The 22144-nt window shown below is 42.8% G+C and overlaps 1 protein-coding gene across 1 annotated transcript in view; it reads left to right on the forward strand.

Annotated features, from left to right (window-relative positions):
* Positions 1–22144, forward strand: part of LOC132711241 (disintegrin and metalloproteinase domain-containing protein 32-like) — a 29133-nt gene that overhangs the window by 2887 nt on the left and 4102 nt on the right. The window contains exons 3-17 of the mRNA XM_087875823.1: positions 491–552; positions 2562–2640; positions 3336–3412; positions 4620–4806; positions 5568–5633; positions 6383–6454; positions 7508–7674; positions 9514–9595; positions 11882–12018; positions 13366–13564; positions 14995–15084; positions 16121–16319; positions 17860–17965; positions 19162–19345; positions 21900–21980. Coding sequence (XP_087731949.1) covers positions 491–552; positions 2562–2640; positions 3336–3412; positions 4620–4806; positions 5568–5633; positions 6383–6454; positions 7508–7674; positions 9514–9595; positions 11882–12018; positions 13366–13564; positions 14995–15084; positions 16121–16319; positions 17860–17965; positions 19162–19345; positions 21900–21980 — 1788 coding nt within the window. The remainder of the gene's footprint in view (positions 1–490; positions 553–2561; positions 2641–3335; positions 3413–4619; positions 4807–5567; positions 5634–6382; positions 6455–7507; positions 7675–9513; positions 9596–11881; positions 12019–13365; positions 13565–14994; positions 15085–16120; positions 16320–17859; positions 17966–19161; positions 19346–21899; positions 21981–22144) is intronic.

The following is a 22144-nucleotide window of genomic DNA, read 5'->3' on the forward strand; positions in this document are numbered from 1 at the left end:
AATAGAACACTTAGTGATAGTCATAGGATATTAAATAAGCAATCAAAATGGATCTAGTCCGTAATAAGCAATCAAAATGGATCTAGTCCGTAATAAGCAATCAAAATGGATCTAGTCCGTAAGAGCCGAGGTGGCACAGTGGTTAGAGTGCAGTACTGCAGCTACTTCAACTGACTGCTAGTTCAGCAGATCAACGGATCAAATCTCACCGGCTCATGGTTGACTCAGCCTTCCATCCTTCCGAGGTGGGTAAAATGAGGACCCAGATTATTGGGGGCAATATGCTATTTAGTATACTGTCTTTGGTATAAGGATTCCCAGAGTTCTCGGAGAGTGGGCGGCATAGAAATACGAATAATAAATAAATAAATAAATCCTTGCTTTTATCACATGTGATTATGGTATCTTGGACAAACACAAGACAACTGAGTGGTTTATTTAATTGTTTTTAACAAATTGCTCTTTGCTTTGTTTTGTTCTCAATGAATAGAGTGTTCAGGCTTATACTCTTACCATAAAACAGAAGCACTACACAGTCTACCTGAAACAACAGTGAGTTACTTTCTCTTTTCCAATCTTACTCTCATGTTTGTCAAATTCTTCACTAGCACATTTAAAAAAAAAAATTTTTTTTTGATCAAGGTTGAGAAACAGTGGGTTGGAGCCAGGGGTGAAATGCTCCCGGTTCGGACCGGATCGCCCGATCTGGTAGCGATGGAGGCAGGTGGTTCGGAGAACCGGTAGCAAAAATCCCTGCCCAACCCCCCATTGCCCAGCTGAGCCACACAAACATCAGAGGCTTTTTAAAAAAAATTTAAAAGCATTTTTTCTACAAACTCTTTGGCTGAAAAAAATGGTTTTAAAAGTAAAAGAAAAGCCTCTGATGATCGCACAGCTCAGCTGGGATCATCAGAGGCTTTTAAAAGCATTTTTTCTACAACCTCTTCAGCCGAAGAGGTTATAGAAAAAATGTTTTTAAAAGGAAAAAAAGCTTCTGCCGATCAGGCAAGTCAGCTGGGATCGTCAGAGGCTTTAAAAGCATTTTTTAAAACAACTTCTTCAGCCTAAGAGGTTGTAGAAAAAATGGTTTTAAAAGGAAAAAAAGCTTCTGCCGATCAGGCAAGTCAGCTGGGATCGTCAGAGGCTTTAAAAGCATTTTTTAAAACAACTTCTTCAGCCGAAGAGGTTATAGAAAAAATGTTTTTAAAAGGAAAAAAAGCTTCTGCCGATCAGGCAAGTCAGCTGGGATCGTCAGAGGCTTTAAAGGGAAAAAAAAAAAGCTTCTGCCGATCAGGCAAGTCAGCTGGGATCGTCAGAGGCTTTAAAAGCATTTTTTAAAACAACTTCTTCAGCCTAAGAGGTTGTAGAAAAAATGGTTTTAAAAGTAAAAAAAAAAAAAAGTTGGCCACGCCCACTCAGTCATATTACTCCCCCTCCCCCACCAAGCCACGCCCACAGAACCGGTAGTAACAAATTTTACATTTCACCACTGGTTAGAGCCTACTGGATTTTTCGGGGTATAAGATGCACCTTAGTTTTTGGGGAGGAAAATAGGAAAAAAAAAATTCTGCCTATCAGGTATTCATCTGGCTAGCGTCCTTAGCCTGGTCAGCTTCAGCACATTAGGTGCGGGCAAGCACGCTCGCTTTGCTTGCCCGCACCTGGCTGGGGCCAGGTGTGGGTTCTACTTAACTTTACTACCGGTTCGCAACGGGGCCGAGAGCGCGTGTTCGCTTTGCTCGCGCGTGCTCTTCTGCACATGCGCAGAAGCTTCCTGATGATGTCAGGGTCGGTAGGCGGAGCCTCCCGCCGGTTTTACTACCGGTTCTATAGAACCGGTCCGAACTGGGGGCAACCAGAAAATAGTGGGAAAATAAGGGAGGGAGAAGGGAGACCGCCTCCTGCCACCAATAGCCTCTCACCGACCAGTTCGCTCCCATAGAGAGGGACTCCTCAGGGTGCCGTCAGCCAAACAATGCCGACTGGCGGCCCCCAGGGGGAGAGCCTTCTCTGTGGGGGCACCTGCCATCTGGAACGAGCTCCCCCCGGAGATACGGAGGATCCAAGACTTACGCATCTTCCGCCGCGCCCTAAAAACGTTTTTATTCCAACAGGCTGGTCTGGCCTAACTCTCCTTTTAAATTAGCTTTTAAATTGGCTTTTAAACTGGGTATTAAAATCTCTTTTAGATAAATTGGATGTTTTTAATCTCTGAGCCTAAATTATTTAATCTGTTTCTAATAGTTTTTAACTTCTGTATGTCTTTGTATTTTTATTTTTGGATGTTCACCGCCCTGAGTCCTTCGGGAGTAGGGCGGTATACAAATATGAAAAATAAATAAATAAAATAAATAAACCCACCACTGGACTGCAGGGATTGATTCGCTTAACAACAGTGGCAAAAAAGGTTGTAAAATCCGGTGCAAGTCATTGAACACCTGCTTTGCTTAGCAAGAAAAAATTCTGGTCCCAATTCATTCTGGTCGTAAGCCGAGGATTACCTGCACTTATCCATCTTTTTGATACCAATTTGACTTCCATTTCATTGGTTTTCATTACAGATCCTTTCTGCCAAATGATTTCATGATTTATACCTATAACCCCAGAGGCTTTGTGCAACCCACTACCCCGGAAATTCAGGTAAAGATGTTTTTATTGTTGGAGTAATTTTTTTCTCCCAATATAAACATACATATTTTGTGGACAGTACATTGATTGGATCAAGTCTTTTTTATTCAACGTTAACAATAATAATGCAAATAATATGTAGAGTTCTAATCTTCCAACTTCGAACAATACTAGTCTCATTTCATATCCCTTTTACATTTTCCCATTGATTCATTTAAGCATAAATAACATTTCTTTGCACTCTGTGTTTGTTATCCATTAGAAAATGCAAAAGGTAAAGGTTCCCCTCGCACATATGTGTTAGTCGTTCCCGACTCTAGGGGGCGGTGCTCATCTCCGTTTCAAAGCCGAAGAGCCAGTGCTGTACTTTTGACAGTGATACTGTGCATTTTGGATTCACGTTCTGTTAAGATACAGCCTGTTGTGCCTTAAAATGGCTTCTACTGTACAGCACAGTGGAGTTGTCATGGTAACGGCTTCACAATACTCCACAAGGGGGCTCCCTCTGGTAAGGGGGATTGGTTCTTAAATACCCCGGCAACGCTGGCTTATCAGCTAGTATAATAATAAGTTCCAGATTGGCTGCAAAAGCCCAAAAGGCATATCAATTGTCCAAATAACTAGGGCCATAGTATTCCTATTTGGAAAAGGGAATTAGCTAATGATGGTTATGTTAATTGATTCTTTTAAAAAATACATGTCTTTAGAATGAATGCTTCTATCAAGGGTATATCCAAGGCTTCCCCAATTCTGTGGCAATACTCAGCACCTGCTCTGGACTCAGGTAAGAGATTTAATTTTGAAAATACAGTAGTGGCCAAAATTGTGGAAACCTTTTGGGAAAAGTATATATATATATATATATTTTAATTTGATTTATATGCCGCCCTTCTCCGGAGACTCAGGGTGGCTTACAGTGCGTTAAGCAATAGCCTTCATACTTTTGTATATTTATACAAAGTCAGCTTATTGCCCCCCCAAACTGGGTCCTCAATTTACCTACCGTAGAAAGGATGGAAGGCTGAGTCAACCTTGAGCCTGGCAAGATTCGAACTTACTTTAATTGCAGACAGCTGGTGTTAAATTACAGTGCCTTTGTCTGCAGAGCTATCCAGGCTCGTTTATTTTTGAGGTTTGATGGCTAATAAGACCACTTTTTTTAGCTTCTAACGAGCACAGACAATAGGGGAAGATAGATTCCTCTCTTTTTTTTTTTTGAAAATGTTTTAAATTTATTTTTAAACATAAAACATAAAACAGCATCTTTTTAGAGCAAGGGTTTGATCTGGTATAAAATAAGTATAAATTCCAAATTTCATCAGTTAACATCTTAAAGGAAAAAAAGAAAGAAAAAAAAGAACAAATCTAAACCCAATTTTTACCATTCAATCTAACATCTTATTCTAACATTTAATATTTTATTAGGTAATCACCCTAAATCTTAAACTTCAGATCTAAACAGCTCTTTATAATATTCATTTATCATTTTAACCATCAGCATTTCGTATATTTTCCTTACTTCAAAAACCCAAATCAAGTCAATGTTTCTTTTAACTCACATCTAATAATCAACATAAAGTATTTTATTCCTCTCTTAAGAACATTTCAAAATCAGTAACTGTTCTTCAAAAATATCTCCTTCACTCCTCCTAGGTTTATTTTTGGCTGGATAACAGCTTTTCAGCTGTTTTCCAGGGATGCTTCCCTCCACTCCTAACCTATATTTCGCTTTAACTGCTCCCCAGTATCCCCAGATTCCTTTTTTTTAATGACGTCGTGATTCAATTAAGAATTGCAATGACCTACTTAACAACTCTGGCAACTCACTTAGCAAATGCCTCACTCAGGAACAAAAATGTGGGGCTCCATTGCAATTAATCTGTCGAGTTATTTCCTGTATTTCACGACGAATAAAGTTCAGGGAAGGAAGGCAAGCTGGGTTTTTAAGCGGGTAAGAAAATCTCGTGCCATAACAATGTGGACATTTTCAGGGGAGTGCTGCAGTTTGAGAATGTCAGCTACGGCATCGAACACCTGGAATCTTCAACCACTTTCGAGCACCTGATTTATGAACTGAGCAGCAAAGAGGCCAAAGGCCCAATTTGGACAGAAAATGTCACCGAGGTAGACAACCAATTGAAGACCAAACACGTCTATAAGCTGCTTTCGGATACTGTGGTCAGTGCTGTGCTTCATTTCCTTTTTAAAGCAGTGTTTAAAAGTGCTTATCCTGTTTATGTACTAGGATTGTACCTTATCTACCTGCTGAAGTTCTCAAGATAGTTTCAGCATAGGTGTGGGTGTGTACCAGGGGTCTCCAACCTTGGCAAGTTTAAGACTTGTGGACTTCAACTCCCAGAATTCCTCAGCCAGCTTTGCAAAGCTGGCTGAGGAATTCTGGGAGTTGAAGTCCACAAGTCTTAAACTTGCCAAGGTTGGAGACCCCTGGTACACACCCACACCTATCCTGGGGTCTCGTAATACCCTTTTGTGACCTCCTGACAAGCAAGGTCAATGAGGAAGCCCAATTCACTTAACAACCTTAATGGGATTTTAAATTTGGGGTTTTAAATTGAGCCAATCATTTAATAATTTTAATTATTTTTTTAATTTTGTCTGTCTTTGTGCTTTTAATCAGGCTGTACACCGCCCTGAGTCCTTCGGGAGAAGGGCGGTATAGAAATAAAATAAATAAAAATAAATAAAACCGGCTCTTAACAACTGCGGCCATAAGAAAGGTCGTAAAACGGGACAAAGCTCACTTCAAAAAACGTCTTCCTTAGCAACATAAATTTTGGGCTCCGTTGTGGTTGTAAGTTGAGGAGTATCTGTGCTGCTAAGGAGAATGCATTTTGCATCCTGCTTTTTTTTACAACACCAGCCTGTGAAATATAAGAAGCATTGCTAAAAAAAAGGAAATTTATTTTGTCCATCCTCAGCCTCTGTCGGATACCACTAAAAGTCACAGGTACATAGAAGTCTACGCTGTTGTGGACAAGGTTTTGGTAAGTCTCTTAACCGTTCAAAATATTCTGACTCAGGATTTTCTGAGTATCCCCATCCTTCATGACTTAGTATCATAGTTTTTGTTGTTGTTGTTGTTAGTTGCGAAGTCGTGTCCAACCCATCGCGACCCCATGGACAATGTTCCTCCAGGCCTTCCTGTCCTCCACCATCCCCTGGAGTCCATTGAAGCTCACGCCGACTGCTTCAGTGACTCCATGCAGCCATCTCCTTCTCTGTCGTCCCCTTCTTCTTTTGCCCTCCATCGTTCCCAGCATGAGGCTCTTCTCCAGGGAGTCCTTCCTTCTCATCATGTGGCCAAAGGATTTGAGTTTCCTCTTCAGGATCTGGCCTTCTAAAGAGCAGTCAGGGTTGATCTCCTCTAGGACTGACCGGTTGGATGGCCTTGCAGTCCAAGGGACTTGCAGGAGTCTTCTCCAGCACCAGAGCTCAAAGGCCTCCATTCTTTGGCGCTCAGCCTTCCTTATGGTCCAACTTTCACAGCCATCCATTGCAACTGGGAACACCATAGCCTTGACTACACGCACTGGAAGTTTTATTTGATTGGTGGTGTTGGTTATATTGTCTAAACTCAGAGTAGACATTAACTAAAGCCTGTCATTGTGATGAACTGGGAGCCCAACTCTGATCTAAGCCCCCTTTTGCTTTGCATGCAGTAACGGCAAGTAATAATGGTCTTTTTTTAAAAAAAAAATAATTGGTAACTATATATTGACTTCTTGTTTTCCAGTTCAACTATTTGGGCGGAAATCCTGACTACGTAACCTCGAACATTGTGCAGATTATCGGCTTTGTTAATAGTGTAAGTTATGCTCTGGTTTTTCTCTCCGATGAACTTCGGGTCTGGCTGCATTTTATTCTTAATCCTAAGAGTTTTGATGTAGAACTGTTCATATGAGCCGCGCAGTGGTTAGAGTGCAGTACTGCAGGCTCCTTCTGCTGACTACCGGCTGCCTGCAATTTGGCAGATCGAATCTCACCAATTCAAGGTTGACTCAGCCTTCCATCCTTCTGAGGTGGGTCAAATGAGGACCCAGATTGTTGGGGGGACAAGAGGCTGACTCTGTAAACCTCTTAGAGAGGGCTGGAAAGCACTGTGAAGCGGTATATAAGTCTAAGTGCTATTGCTATATTGCCAAAATAATTACAAGTGTTAAATGCTAGATATATGTACTCAATAAATATATATATAAATAAAATAAAATAGAGAAAGAGTGCAGAGAAGAGCAACAAAGATGATTAGGGGACTGGAGGCTAAAACTAAGAACAGTTGCTGGAATTGGGTAGGTCTAATTTGGTGAAAAGAAAGTTCAGGGGTGACATGATAGCGGTCTTCCAATATTTGGGGGACTGCCACAAAGAAGAGAGGAGGTCAACCTATTCTCCAAAGCACCTGAAGACAGGACAAGAAGCAATGGATGAAAGCTAACCAAAGAGAGAAGCAACCTGGAATTAAGGAGAAATTGCCTGACAGTGAGAACAATTAATCAGTGGAACAACTTGCCTCCACAAGTTGTGAATGCTCCAACACTGGAAGTTTTTAAGAAGATGTTGGATAACCATTTGTCTGAAGTGGTGTAGGGTTTCCTGCCTAAGCAGGGGGTTGGACTAGAAGACCTCCAAGGTCCCTTCCAACTCTGTTATTCTATTCTTCTCTTATTTTGATTAACTTAACTCCTGCTGCCGTCTGACTCTTTTCTTCAATGTAGAATTGAACCTTTTGCTTGTTTTGGGGGAATTGATATTACAATCCAGTTTAACCAGAAGAAGGTCTGAACCTGTTTTTAATTAACTCAAGTTCCAATTGGTGGAGATTCGCCTTAACGAAAAGAAGATTTGTTCTTTCTTTTTTCAGATGTTTGCCGACCTTAACGTAACAGTTGTACTTTCCTCTTTGGAGTTCTGGACCGACGGTAATAAAATCTCGACCGAAGGAGAAGCCGATGAAATCCTCCAAAGGTTTTTGCAATGGAAAAATTCCTACCTTGTTCTGCGGCCTCACGATCTGGCCTTTTTGTTTGTGTAAGTGGGAAGGAATTAAATGCCAGTCCTGTTTTTCCTTTTTGATGCCCTTGACGGTCAAGTATTCAGGATCTTTTTTTTGCAGGGGGTGGAAATGTTCCTGCAAATACAGACAGCAAAGAGCTTGGGAAATGTGCTTTTTAGAAAGAACATGCTTGTCTCTAAATCCAGGTTTATAAGAAGTAATAGGTGCACGTACAAAACATGATATGGCAAACCAATACATCATGTGGTATTTATCAGGAAGGTCTAGTTCAGATATCTATCTATCTATCTATCTATCTATCTATCTATCTATCTATCTATCTATCTATCTATCATCTATCTATCTATGTATCTATCTATCTATCTATCTATCTATCTATCTATCTATCTATCATCTATCTATCTATGTATCTATCTATCTATCTATCTATCATCTATCTATCTATGTATCTATCTATCTATCTATCTATCTATCTATCTATCATCTATCTATCTATGTATCTATCTATCTATCTATCTATCTATCTATCTATCATCTATCTATCTATGTATCTATCTATCTATCTATCTATCTATCTATCATCTATCTATCTATGTATCTATCTATGTATCTATCTATGTATCTATGTATCTATCTATCTATCTATTTATCTATCTATCTATCTATCTATCATCTATCTATCTATGTATCTATGTATCTATCTTCTATCTATCTATCTATCTATCTATCATCTATCTATCTATGTATCTATCTATCTATCTATCTATCTATCTATCTTCTATCTATCTATCTATCTATCTATCTATCTATCATCTATCTATCTATGTATCTATCTATCTATCTATCTATCTATCTATCTACCTACCTACCATCTCTCTATCTCTCTATCTCTCTATCTATCTATCTATCTATCATCTATCTATCTCTCTATCATCTATCTATCTATCTATCTATCTATCTATCTATCTATCTATCTACCTACCTACCATCTCTCTATCTGTGAACCTGTTGTGGCCTGCCAGTGGCCAGCGGAGCTGGCAGCAGATTCGGATAGTGAGGAGGTTGGGGAGGAACATGGGCCAGTCCTGGAGTCTGGGGAGGGCTCTGATGAAGGCTCTGCGTCAGAGGCAGAGAGGGAGCCAGGGCCATATGACAGATATCAGCTGCCTTTGGAGTCAGACATCAGTGAGGCAGAGGAACAGCTGAAGCCTGTTCCCAGTGTGCGCATGTGCAGAGTTGCCAGACGAAGGGGAGAGCTAAAGAACAAGGGTCGACTCGGGAGTAAGGCCACAGGTGGACGATGAAGGGCCCCTCCCAGAGGGAATAAAAGAGGAGCGAAAGGGGAGTGGAGTTTGCAGGAGACAATTAGTTCATTCCTGCCAAGCATTGCGGCGTCTGAAAGATATCGGCCTGGCCACTCTCCAAGCCTGATAAAGATCGGTAATTGTGAACGATCTTGAAAGATTATGGGAGACTTTGCTGGAGAGGAATTCACTGTGAATTAAATAAAAGGGGTTTATCGGGACTCGGACTCGGCTTCGTGCTGCTGGGGAAATGTGTTTGATTGCCTTTATCCATCCATCCATCCATCCATCCATCCATCCATCCATCCATCCATCCAGAAGGTCTAGTTCAGATATCTATCTATCTATCTATCTATCTATCTATCTATCTATCTATCTATCTATCTATCTATCTACTTACCTACCTACCTATCTACCTACCATCTCTCTATCTGTCTGCGAATCTATCTCTAATCATCTTTCTGTCTGTCTGTCAGTCTTGTCTGTTTGTCATCTATCTCTCTATCTCTCTATCATCTATCTAATCCCTTCTCTCCCCTTGTGCTGTAGGTACAGAGAGAAGCCAAATTACGTGGGAGCAGCTTTTACAGGGAAATTGTGCCTCCGAAATTTTGATGCAGCCATAGCTCTGGTACTGTATCACAGGTTTTTTTGCAGGGTTAAAATTTCGATCTTGGGCTGGTTTGGGTTAGATAATAAAAGATATCAGATTTAGATGCTAGCAAAAAAAAACAACCGCATAAAATAAGAATTCCCCTGAATTCATCCTTGTTCAGGAAGTCCTTGGCTTACATCCATTCAACCAGCGACTGTTTAAACTTACGCCAATGCTGAATAAACGGATGTACGACCAATTCTTGAAGTACCAGCCATCGTACCGCTTCTGAGGTCATGTGATCACAGATCTGGGAGCTCCGGTGGCCACTCTGGGATTGCAAACATTACACGAGAACCGAAGAAGCTTCTGGGATGAGAAGCGAAACGTTTTCAAAGAAAAAAAAAAGTCCAGTTGCACCTTTGGGAATCATCAAAGCATAGGGTGCATCAGTGGATGAAAAAAAAGCAGAAATGAGTTCAGGAGAGGAACCATTTCTTTACCACGGATCCAGTGGTGAAATCCAAATTTTTTTTTACTACCGGTTCTGTGGGCGTGGCTTGCTGGGCATGGCTTGGTGGGCGTGGCAGGGGAAGGATACTGCAAAATCCCCATTTCCTCCCCACTCCAGGGGAAGGATATTGCAAAATCCCCATTCCCTCCCCACTCCAGGAGAAGGATATTGCAAAATCCCCATTCCCACCCCTCTCCAGGGGAAGGATATTGCAAAATCCCCATTCCCACCCTTCTCCAGGGGAAGGATATTGCAAAATCCCCATTCCCTCCCCACTCCAGGATATTGCAAAATCCCCATTCCCACCCCGCTCGAGGGGAAGGATACTGCAAAATCTCCATTCCCACCCCACTCTGGGGCCAGCCAGAGGTGGTATTTGCCGGTTCTCCGAACTACTCAAAATTTCCGCTACCGGTTCTCCAGAACCTGCTGGATTTCACCCCTGCACGGATCCCTTTTAAATATCTTTTGCAGCCGTGGAGCACCCACGACAAATCAAGTTTTAAATCCTAACATTTCTTCAAGCCTTCGCAGACCCCCTGTAACAAGATGTGCCCCCCCCGCAGGGGTCTCTGGACCACAGGTAGAAAAGCATTGCTCTATTTCAATATAGAATATGACTTTTAGGTTTATAAAACCAACATAAAACCGAAGAAGGCTTCAGTCATGGACCCATGTATAATTTGCTGTTCTCTTTGTGAAATTGTTGTGGTCTGTCGGCCGGCGGCCCCTCCAGCAGCCGAATCAGAGGAGGAGGAGGAGGAGGGGTGGGAGTCAGGGTCAGCATCAAGGCAACCCGAGAGCTCGGAGGGGGAAGGGGGAATGGAGCTGGCAGAGAGAGAGAGAGAGAGGGAGGGAGGGAGGGAGAGAGAGACGGAGAGGGAGAGGGAGAGACAGAGAGAGAGAGACAGAGAGAGAGAGAGAGAGAGAATGAGAGACAGAGAGACAGAGAGAGAGAGACAGAGACAGAGAGAGGGAGAGAGGGAGAGAGAGAGAGACACACACACACAGAGAGACAGAGAGAGAGAGGGAGAGAGAGAGACAGAGGGAGAGAGAGGGAGAGAGAGAGAGGGAGAAACAGAGACACACACACACACACAGAGAGAGAGACAGAGAGAGAGGGGGGAGAGAGGGAGAGAGAAAGAGAGAAAGAGAGTGTGAGAGAGACAGAGAGAGAGAGAGGGAGAGAGAGAGAGAGAGAGACAGAGAGAGAGAGAGAGAAAGGGGGGGGAGATAGAGAGAGAGGCGGGGCCTGCGCCGTCTGTCAGCCCTCAGATGGAGACTCAACAGCCCCCAGGTCTGGAGGTGGCTGATGACGGGGTTTAACAGTAACAGAGTTGGAAGGGACCTTGGAGGTCATCTAGTCCAACCCCCTGCTCACGCAAGAGACCTATACTAGGGATTAGAACTGCCGAACTTTCTCATCGACAAGCTCAGTATTTTAGCCACTGAGCCACTTAAGTCAGCCATGAGGAAGAGGAGGAACAGCTGGGTCCTGTGCTTGATGCGCGGATGCACAGAAGGGAGAGGAGAGGAGAGCAGTGGAAATCTATGGGCCGGTCCTTGGGACGGAAGAGCCACCGCTGCTAGCAAAATCCCACCCTAGCTCTGGGGGATAAAAGGCAGGGGGACGGAGATGAATAGATGTGGCAGACAACTATTCATCTCCGTGCCAGGCGGACTTGTTAGCCTGCGTTGAGAGATAAACTCTTTGCCGGGGCTGCCGGAGCTCCTAATAAAGGAATCTTTGAGTTCACTTCGGAGTGAATACTTCGATTCCTTAGTCTGGTTTCTCTTCTTTCTTCCAGTATGAGAAGACGATCACTTTGGAGACCTTCTCAGTCATTCTGGCTCAACTGCTCGGTTTCAGCCTGGGGATGGAATATGAAGACGGCAAAGACTGCAAATGCCCTGGAGCCGTCTGTATAATGCACACGAATGCAGTGCAAGTATTCCTATTATTCACTTCTCTCCTGTTCTGTCCCCTCCCACGAGTGGCCTTGCAGAGGCTCAAATATCCCAGTAGTAACAAACGCAGGCTAGAGAGAGAGACTGAAGCTGGCCCTTTAATAAATAGTTCTCTTCCAAAGCGTATATCAGTCCAATAGTTACCGGGCAATGTTCCAAAGGTCTTGGCAGACGGCCAGCAGGCTAATGCAGGAATGCAGACTCTTGTCAAAAAAAAACCCCTCCAAACTAACAGTTGTAAATCCACTGCATCTAAAACGCCAACAAATTGTTCACCACGCCTTTCCAGCTCAGTCACACCCCTTTTATACTTTGTAGGGTGTGGCCCTACGTCTCCTGACCACACCTCTTGGGACGTGGCAATAGCTGTTCTCTATGATGTCTCCTACGTCTCTCTTTTGCATCCAATGGGGGCTCCCCCTCGTCGTTACCGGCCTCTTTTTCCTCCTCAATTTGGCTGGGGTCCAGAGGCACATCAGCAACTGTCAGTTCTTGCTGACTCACCAGTGAAGACGGCCCCTCCGGCATATAGCTCGTGACAGCTTCCTCCTCCTCCGTATCATCCTCCGACTCAGCATGCGAAGATAAATCAGCCTCCGGGGCCGGGGTCACAACATCTCCTTCATAGTTGGGAAAAGAGCTAAAAAGCCATAGGATGGGTATTGCTCAGTGGGCTTTTCTCAAGAATGAATGAGCTGGAAGGGACCTTGGAGGTCTTCTAGTCCAGCCCCCTGCTTAAGCAGGAGAACCTATACTATTTCAGACAAGTGTCTATTCAGTCTCTTCTTAAAATCCTCCAGTGATGGAGCGCCTATGATTTCTGGAGGCAAGTTGTTCCACTCGTTAATTGTCTTCCCTGTCAGGAAGTTTCTCCTCAATTCCAGGTTGCTCCTCTCCTTGGTTAGTTTCCATCCATTGTTTCTTGTCCTGCCCTCTGGGGCTTTGGAAAATAAATTGACCCCTTCTTCTTTGTGGCAGCCCCTCAATAGCCCCTGGATAGCTCAGCAGACTAATGCATTGTAATTTAACTCCAGCTGTCTGCAATTAGTAAGTTCGAATCTCGCCAGGCTCAAGGTTGACTCAGCCTTCCGTCCTTTCTAAGGTAGGTAAATTGAGGACCCAGTTTGTGGGGGGCAATAAGCTGACTTTGTATAAATATACAAAAGGATGAAGGCTATTGCTTAACGCATTGTAAGCCGCCTTGAGTCTCCGGAGAAGGGCGGCATATAAATCAAATTTAAAATAAAATAAAATACTGGAATATTGCTATCAGTATCAGTTCCACTTACCTTCATTACCAGTTTTTTTTTCTCCTTTCTTTCAGTAATTCAAACGGAATTAAAAAATTCAGCAGCTGTAGCATTGTCGACTTCCAAAATTTCATTAAGTTCAAAAGCCCCCCTTGCCTTTCTAATCGGCCAAACTTGAAATTGTATTCTCGGAAGAAACTGCCCAAAGGCAGATCAGCTTGTGGGAATGGTATTTTGGAACCTGGAGAGAAGTGTGATTGCGGAAGCATTGAGGTGAGTATCTGAGAAGTCAGTATGTGAATTTTCATATGCGTTGTTTGAAATATGTATGCTGTCCTCTTCCAGGAGTCCAGGATGGGTTCTCAGAAGGGAGCATAAAACCATTAATGTAGGTTTAATTCTCACCTCTTGCCGCCTTACCTGATTTCCAGCTCTGTCTCCCTAACCCTAACCAGAGGAAATGGCAGGGACCAGCTGTGCATGCCTTTTAACTATTTTCAGGGAGGGCTTATTTTCGGGAAAACACAGTATTGCTGAACTTCAGAAAAGAGTTTTCGAAAGCTTTGGGCTCATGCATTGAAATGCACCAGGAATAAACAGATTTTTTTTTATTTTATTTTTTTTAAAATTTGATTTATATGCCGCCCTTCTCCGAAGACTCAGGGCGGCTTACAATGTGCTCAGCAATAGCCTTCATCCTTTTGTATATTTATACAAAGTCAGCTTATTGCCCCCACAAACTGGGTCCTCATTTCACCTACCTTAGAAAGGATGGAAGGCTGAGTCAACCTTGAGCCTTGGCGAGATTCGAACCCTGCAGTAATTGCAGGCAGCTGGTCTTAAGCAGCTTAATAACAGGGTGCCTTAAACCCTTGCACTACCAAGGCATTTTATCGAAATGCATGAGGATAAGCTGTTTTTAAACATTATGGATGAAATATTAGCTACTGTATTTTTCGGAGTATAAGACTCCCCTCCCCTCCCCAAAAGAGGGTGAAAATTTGGGTGCGTCTTATACACTGAATGTAGCCCCGCCCACCCATTGGCCACCACCCTTGGCCTCTGCCTCCCAACAGTTTACCTCCTTGCAGCAAGCAGCAAGAAGAAACAGCTCCTTTCAGCTTCGGCACAGCCTAATTAGCACAAGGCGATTGTCCGTTGGATCGGTCTCCCGACTCTCAGCTGTTTGGCTCTCAGCTGTTTTGCGGGGGCCTCTGCTGCTTGCTGCAAGGAGGTAAATTGCTGGGAGCAGATTTTTTATTTCTTGTGCTAATCAAGCTATGCTGAAAATGAAAATGAAAGTAAAGCAGGCCATTTGCTGTTTGCTGCAAACGAGACAAAATTGCTGGGAGGCAGAGGCAGATTTCTTTTTCTTGTTTTCCTCACCAAAAAGGTAGGTGCGTCTTATAGTCCGGAGCGTCTTATACTCAGAAAAATACGGTAATTCTCCAGTATTGGAAGACTTTATCTTACCTGTCTCAATTTTTCCAGGCTGCAGAAAGATTGTATTGAAAGGAACATTTAATTTTTTTTTTTTTTACTAAGGGTCTCTAAAAACACGAAGGATGAGTCATTAAATCTGTTTATGTTGGAATTAACTTCTAACCTAGTTTCTCTTGCAACCACTGTCCAGCCCATGTTCCTTAACCCTGTGAGCATTGCACAGTTCACTACAAGGAAATCTCATGTTTTTTTTTTTTCAGCATTGCAAAAGGAGTAAATGTTGTACCAGCAGTTGTACGTTTCAGAGGGGAGCCGTCTGCAGTAATGAATTATGCTGTGAAAATTGCAAGGTAAGGCATCGTAAGTCCTGAAGTCTATTCCATTCCATTCCATTCCATTCCATTCCATTCCATTCCAGCTCTGTTCTGTTCTGTTCTGTTCTGTTCTGTTCTGTTCTGTTCTAATCTAGTCTAGTGTAGTCTAGTCTAGTGTAGTCTAGTCTAGTCTAGTCTAGTCCAGTCCAGTCCAGTCCAGTCCAGTCCATTCGATTCCATTCCTGTTCTGTTCTGTTATATTCCATTCCATTCCATTCCATTCCATTCCATTGCAAGGTAAGGCATCGTAAGTCCTAAAGTCCATTCCATTCCATTCCATTCCATTCCTGTTCAGTTTTGTTTTGTTCTGTTCTGTTCTGTTATATTCCATTCCATTCCATTCCATTCCATTCCATTCCATTCCATTCCATTCCATTCCATTCCATTGCAAGGTAAGGCATTGTCAGTCCTGAAGTACAGTCCATTCCATTCCATTCCATTCCATTCCTGTTCTGTTCTGTTCTGTTCTAGTTCAGCCCATTCCATTCCATTCCATTCCATTCCTCTTCTCTTCTCTTCTCTTCTCTTCCCTTCTCTTCCCTTCTCTTCTCTTCCCTTCTCTTCTCTTCTCTTCTCTTCTCTTCTCTTCTCTTCTCTTCTCTTCTCTTCTCTTCTCTTCTCTTCCAGTCCCATCCCGTCCCGTCCCATTCCATTCCATTCCATTCCATTCCATATTTATTATTCTATTCTATTCTATTCTATTCTATTCTATTCTATTCTATTCTATTCTATTCTATTCTATTCTATTCTATTCTATTCTATTCTATTCTATTCTATTCTATTCCATTCCATTCCATTCCATTCCATTCCATTCCATTCCATTCCATTCCATTCTATTCTATTCTATTCTATTCTATTCCATTCCATTCCATTCCATTCCATTCCATTCCATTCCATTCCATTCCATTCCATTCTATTCTATTCTATTCTATTCCATTCCATTCCATTCCATTCCAAATATAACATCATGTGATGTTCCTTGTCCATTTAATTCTTTTATGTCTTTCCCTAGTTCAAGCCAAGAGACACAATATGTAGACAACCGTTAGACAAGCATTGCGACTTTCCCGAGTACTGCAATGGGAGTTCGGCTATTTGCCCGGACAATGTTTATGTCCAGAATGGTGCCGGCTGTGCTTCTAACACCGGCTTCTGTTATAGTGGATCTTGTCAATCAGCCGACTTGCATTGCCAGGAATTCTTCGGATCACGTAGGTTGAAACGACTCATTCTTTCGATTCTTTCTCTCTCCCCTTAATGCAAGCGAGACTTCTCCTGACCGTGGTTTAACATCCTCAACCAACCACTTGCCTTTCTTCTGGGATCACCTTCCCCCCCCCCTTTTGTGCAGAAAGATGATTCTCAGCCATTTTTATCATCAGCTTTGAGTCAGGTTTCCTTAGCGTAAGTCTTGGGAACGATCAACTACTACTTCTCAATTTAAAGATTATCCCAAATGATAGGTACCGGCATGCCTTAGAGAGAAAGAACGACTCTAAGGCTCCTCTCAGTTTATAGCATGAAACAAAAGTGAATGGAGACCTGCCAGTCAGGACTACACACACACACACATACACACCCACACCCACACCCTAACCCTAACCCTGTCTGTCTCTCTCTCTCTCTCTCTGTCTCTCACTGTCTCTCTCTCTCTCTCTGTCTCTGTCTGTCTCTCTGTCTCTGTCTGTCTGTCTGTCTCTCTTGGTCTGTCTCTGTCTCTCGGTCTGTCTGTCTCTGTCTCTCTCTCTGTCTCTGTCTCTCTCTCTGTCTATCTCTGTCTCTCTCTGTCTCTCTCTCTGTCTGTCTGTCTGTCTGTCTTTCTCTATCTCTGTCTCTGTCTGTCTGTCTCTGTCTCTGTCTTTGTCTCTCTGTCTCTGTCTCTCTCTCTGTCTCTCTCTCTCTCTCTCTCTCTCCCTCTCCCTCTCCCTCTCCCTCCCTCCCTCTCTCTCTCTCTCTGTCTGTCTGTCTGTCTGTCTCTCTCTCTCTCTCTCTCTCTCTCTCTGTCTCTCTCTCTGTCTCTCTCTGTCTGCCTTTGTCTCTCTGTGTGTTTCTCTCTCTGTCTCTCTCTCTGTCTTTCTCTCTGTCTCTCTCTCTGTCTCTCTCTCTCTCTGTCTCTCTCTCTCTCTGTCTGTATCTATCTATCTATCTATCTATCTATCTATCTATCTATCTATCTATCTATCCACATCTCTCTCTTTATATTCCTTGCAGACAGCTGGTCATCTGCATCCTTTCAAAGGGTCATTGAAGCAAACGACCAGCTGTCTGCAAGGAATATAAATCCTTCCATTCCCCACCATCCAGTCAGAGCTGAAGAAGCTTCTTGGATGAGAAGCCAAACGTCTTCAAAAGAAAAAACAAGCAAGTCCAGTTGCCTCCTGAAAAAGCACCTTTGGGACAAACAGCCTCATTCGTATATAAGTTAAAACATTGCCAGGGAAAAAAGTCTCAAATCAGAGATGAGTTTCAGCAGGTTCTGACCAGTTCTAGCGAACCGGTAGCGGAAATTTTGAGTAGTTCGGAGAACCGGTAGTAAAAATTCTGACTGGCCCCGCCCCCATCTATTCTCTGCCTCCCGAGTCCCAGCTGATTGGGAGGAAATGGGGATTTTGCAGTAACCTTCCCCTGCCACGCCCACCAAGCCATGCCACGCCCACCAAGCCACGCCCACAGAACCGGTAGGGAAAAAAAATGAAACCCACCCCTGTCTCCAATGATATATTTTTGCTCTTCTAACCAAACCCTGCGCAGGGTCAAGAAACGCTCCACAAGTCTGCTACGAAGTGAATAGCCAGGCTGATAGATTTGGGCACTGTGGCATCGATCTCAAAAGGAACTTTAAAACTTGCTCTCTTCGGTAGGTGATTAGGCAATGAAGGATACGTTTAAATGTTCTGTTCTGGGGCTATTGGAGGGAATGAGGTTTGATCCTTGGCCCAAGTTTTCTTGGACCAGATTATAGAACATCAAATAACAAGGTTGGAAGGGACCCTGGAGGTCTTCTAGTCCAACCCCCTGCTCCAACAGGAGATCCTATACCATGTAAGACAAAGGCCGTCCAGTCTCTTTTTTAAAAAAACCTTTAGTGATGGAGCATCCACCATTTCCGGAAGCAAGGGTTTCCCTGATGAATTATATCATAAATTAATGAATTATAATGGATTGTGTTGGATAAGTCAATATTATTATATCATATCGTATCATCTTATGCTATATATCATGTTATGTTACTATATTGCATTATATTATATTGTTTGCATATTATATATGTTATATTTCACTGCACTGCACTGCACTGCACTGCACTGCACTCTACTGTACTCTACTCCACTCCACTCCACTCCACTCTATTATTATATTATGTTCTGTTGTGTTGTGTTATGTTATATTTATTGTTATGTTATATATTGTATTGTATTGTATTGTATTGTATTGTATTGTATTGTATTGTATTGTATTGTATTATTATATTATATTATATTTTATATTATATTATATTATATTATATTATATTATATTATATTATATTATATTATATTATATTATATTATATTATATTATATTATATTATATTATATTATATTATATTATATTATATTATATTATATTATATTATTATATTATAATATTGTTTTATTTATTTTTTTTATAGATAATAATTTTTATTTTCCAGTATTGGTTATTGTGGACTTTAATAAACACTGTCTCTTCCCTTCCCTTCCCTTCCCTTCCCTTCCCTTCCCTCCCCTCCCCTCCCCTCCCCTCCTCTCCTCTCCTCTCCTTTCCTTTTTCCTCTCCTCTCCTCTCCTCTCTTTTCCTTTCCTTTCCTTTTTCCTCTCCTCTCCTCTCCTCTCCTCTCCTCTCTTTTCCTTTCCTTTCCTTTTTCCTTTCCTCTCCTCTCTTCTTCTCTCCTTTCCTTTTTCCTCTCCTCTCCTCTCCTTTCCTCTCCTCTGCTCTGCTCTCCTTTCCTTTTTCCTCTCCTCTCCCCTCCCCTCCCCTATCCTATTCCCTGTTCCCCTTCATCTTCACCTCACCTCACCTCAATTTTTACAGGGATCTCAGGTGTGGAAAGTTAATTTGCACATATCCTTACGGCACTCCTTACACTAAAATTAACGTCCCCGTCTTGTATATGCCGGTGAAGAATGTTGTCTGCGTTTCATTGGACCTTAAACATCCAGAAGGCACACCCGACCCTATGATGGTGAAAGAGGGTACAAAATGCGGACTTGGTAAGGTAAGGAAAACATCCTGGATCAGGATGATGACAGTGGTGTTTTTAAGTAATACTAATCCTGTAGTAGGCAAAATAACATGTTGGTAGGAGAAACATCTGGAGAAAGGCAGATGATCCATATAGATCAATAATATTGATCAACAATCATGGGTAATGCTTTCTGACATGATACCGATATAACACCATCAGATAACAACAGCCCCCTGACTAGGTGGCTCAGTGGCTAAGACACTGAGCTTGTCAATGAGAAAGGTCAGAAGTTCGGCGGTTCGAATCCCTAGTATAGATCTCCTGCGTGAGCAGGGGGTTGGGTTAGATGACCTCCGAGGTCCCTTCCAACTCTGTTACTGTTCATTAGCTTATCCCAGGTACCTCAAGTCGGTGGAAGAAATTGGCAGATTTCATCTACATGAAACATCTGGCTGTGTGACCAGTCATCTAAACATCTGGCTGTGTGACCGGTCATCATCAACATGACAATATTTTGAATTATGCTCAACGATAACAACAATGATACCACTTTTCTTAGGATCTTAGATCTAAGATCCTTAGATCTTAGGATCTAGAATTTCAGACTTTGGTCTTCTGCCAAGGGTTCATCCTGAATTCCTCAAATACGGGTGCCTCTGAGCGTACGTGTTACACATCTGTCCAGTGGAGTATCAGTACCATAGTAGAAGCTTAGGAGATAAGAGGTTCTTTAGAACCATGATGGCGAACCTGTGGCACGCGGAGCCATATCGGTGGGCACGCGAGGGTTGCCCTAGCTCATCTCCGGCGCGCACCGGAAGTTGGGAAACAAGCTGTTTCCGGCCTCCGACCACTATCATGTCAGAGCTTCTTGTTCTGCCCCAGCTACGGAACCCGAAGAATGTAGCACACACAAAACTCCAAACAAAACTCCGTTTACTTCAAAAACACCGTCTTTTGCAAATGCAGGCTGTTAGTTAAAAACGTCCTTAACAGCCTGCCAGAAAGTCCACAGATAAGATAAAAGCCTTACGAGAGTTGGCAGAGAGCCCAGAAGCCAGGTTTGCAAAGACAATCCACATTCAATGACCAGCGAGCGAACGTGCGTTGTTTCCTGCAACGTTTACAAGCTGTGTGCAAACTTAAATAGGCTAAGGGAGTGGCCAATTAGCCCCAAGCCTTTACTCTCGAGGAGACATCCTCCTGGGTAACTACTCCTGCCTTTTGGCAGCTCTGCGCGCCCGTGCATCGAGAAGAGGCTCCTCCGCTTCAGCCTCTTCACTTGAAGGAGCTTCTGGAGGTTCTGAAGGCCCTGGCTGAATCTCTGCCTCTGGCACCACATCTTCTTCAGCCTCCTCGCTGTCCAACTCGAGCGCCGGCTGCACATGCTGCTGGCGTGACACCACAACAGCCTCCTCGTCGTCGGGATCAGCCACAATACGCGCAGGCCACTCTGTCTCTCTCTCTGTCTCTGTCTCTCTGTCTCTCTCTGTCTGTCTGTCTCTCTCTGTCTCTCTCTGTCTGTCTCTCACTGTCTCTGTCTCTGTCTCTCTGTCTCTGTCTCTCTCTCTCTCTCTGTCTCTCTCAGTCTGTCTGTTTCTCGATCTGTCTGTCTCTGTCTCTGTCTCTGTCCCTGTCTGTCTGTCTCTGTCTTTCTCTGTCTCTGTCTGTCTGTCTGTCTCTGTCTGTCTCTCTCTCTCCATCTCTCTCTCTCTCTCTGTGTGTTTCTCTCTCTGTCTGTCTGTCTCTCTCTCTCTCTGTCTGTCTCTCTCAGTCTGTCTCTGTCTCTCAGTCTGTCTCTGTCTCTCAGTCTGTCTGTCTCTGTCTCTGTCTCTGTCTCTGTCTCTCTCTGTCTCTGTCTCTGTCTCTGTCTCTGTCTCTCTCTGTCTGTCTGTCTGTCTCTGTCTCTCTCTCTTTCTCTCTCTCTCTGTCTGCCTTTGTCTCTCTCTCTCTCTCTCTCTCTGTGTTTCTCTGTCTGTGTCTCTGTCTTTCTCTCTGTCTCTCTGTGTTTCTCTCTGTATCATCTATCTATCTATCTATCTATCTATCTATCTATCTATCTATCTATCTATCTATCATCTATCCACATCTCTTTCTTTATATTCCTTGCAGACAGCTGGTCATCTGCATCCTTTCAGAGGGTCATTGAAGCAAATGACCAGCTGTCTGCAAGGAATCTAAATCCTTCCATTCCCCACCATCCAGTCAGAGCTGAAGAAGCTTCTTGGATGAGAAGTGAAACATCTTCAAAAGAAAAAAACAACAAACTCCAGGTGCCTCCTGAAAAAACACCTTTGGGATAAGCTGTGATGATGAGTTTCGATCAAGTCACCATCTCTCTGCTGTACCTCACAGTGTTATGATGGAGAAAAATGAGGGAAGGCTTTATACAATGCCTTAACCTCCCAGAGGAAATGCGGCACATCAGTCTAACTATCCAATAAATGAAGCCTTTTGAAAAAAAAAGCCTTTCTTGTTTTAAAACCTAAAAAAATTATATATATATATATATATATATATATATATATATATATATATATATATATATATATATATATATATATATATATATTATTCCTTGTAGATTTGCCTCAGACAAAAATGCGAAAACCATGGAAATCTGAATTATGATTGTAACTCTGCGAAGAAATGCTCAGGACATGGGGTAAGTCAAAAAGGGAAAAAAAAGATTTCCCATGAATTTTATTATTTATTTTTTTTAAAAAAAGGGGGAGTTTCTTTCTTTCTTGGGCCAAAAGAGGAGAGGAAAGCATCTTGGTTGTGAAAAAGCCAATTTGGAGTGGGAGACCAGGTTGGCCTAGTCAGTGC

This window comes from Pantherophis guttatus, chromosome 9 (genome assembly GCF_059756535.1).
Source record: "Pantherophis guttatus breed Tessera chromosome 9, ASM5975653v1, whole genome shotgun sequence".
NCBI lineage: Eukaryota > Metazoa > Chordata > Lepidosauria > Squamata > Colubridae > Pantherophis > Pantherophis guttatus.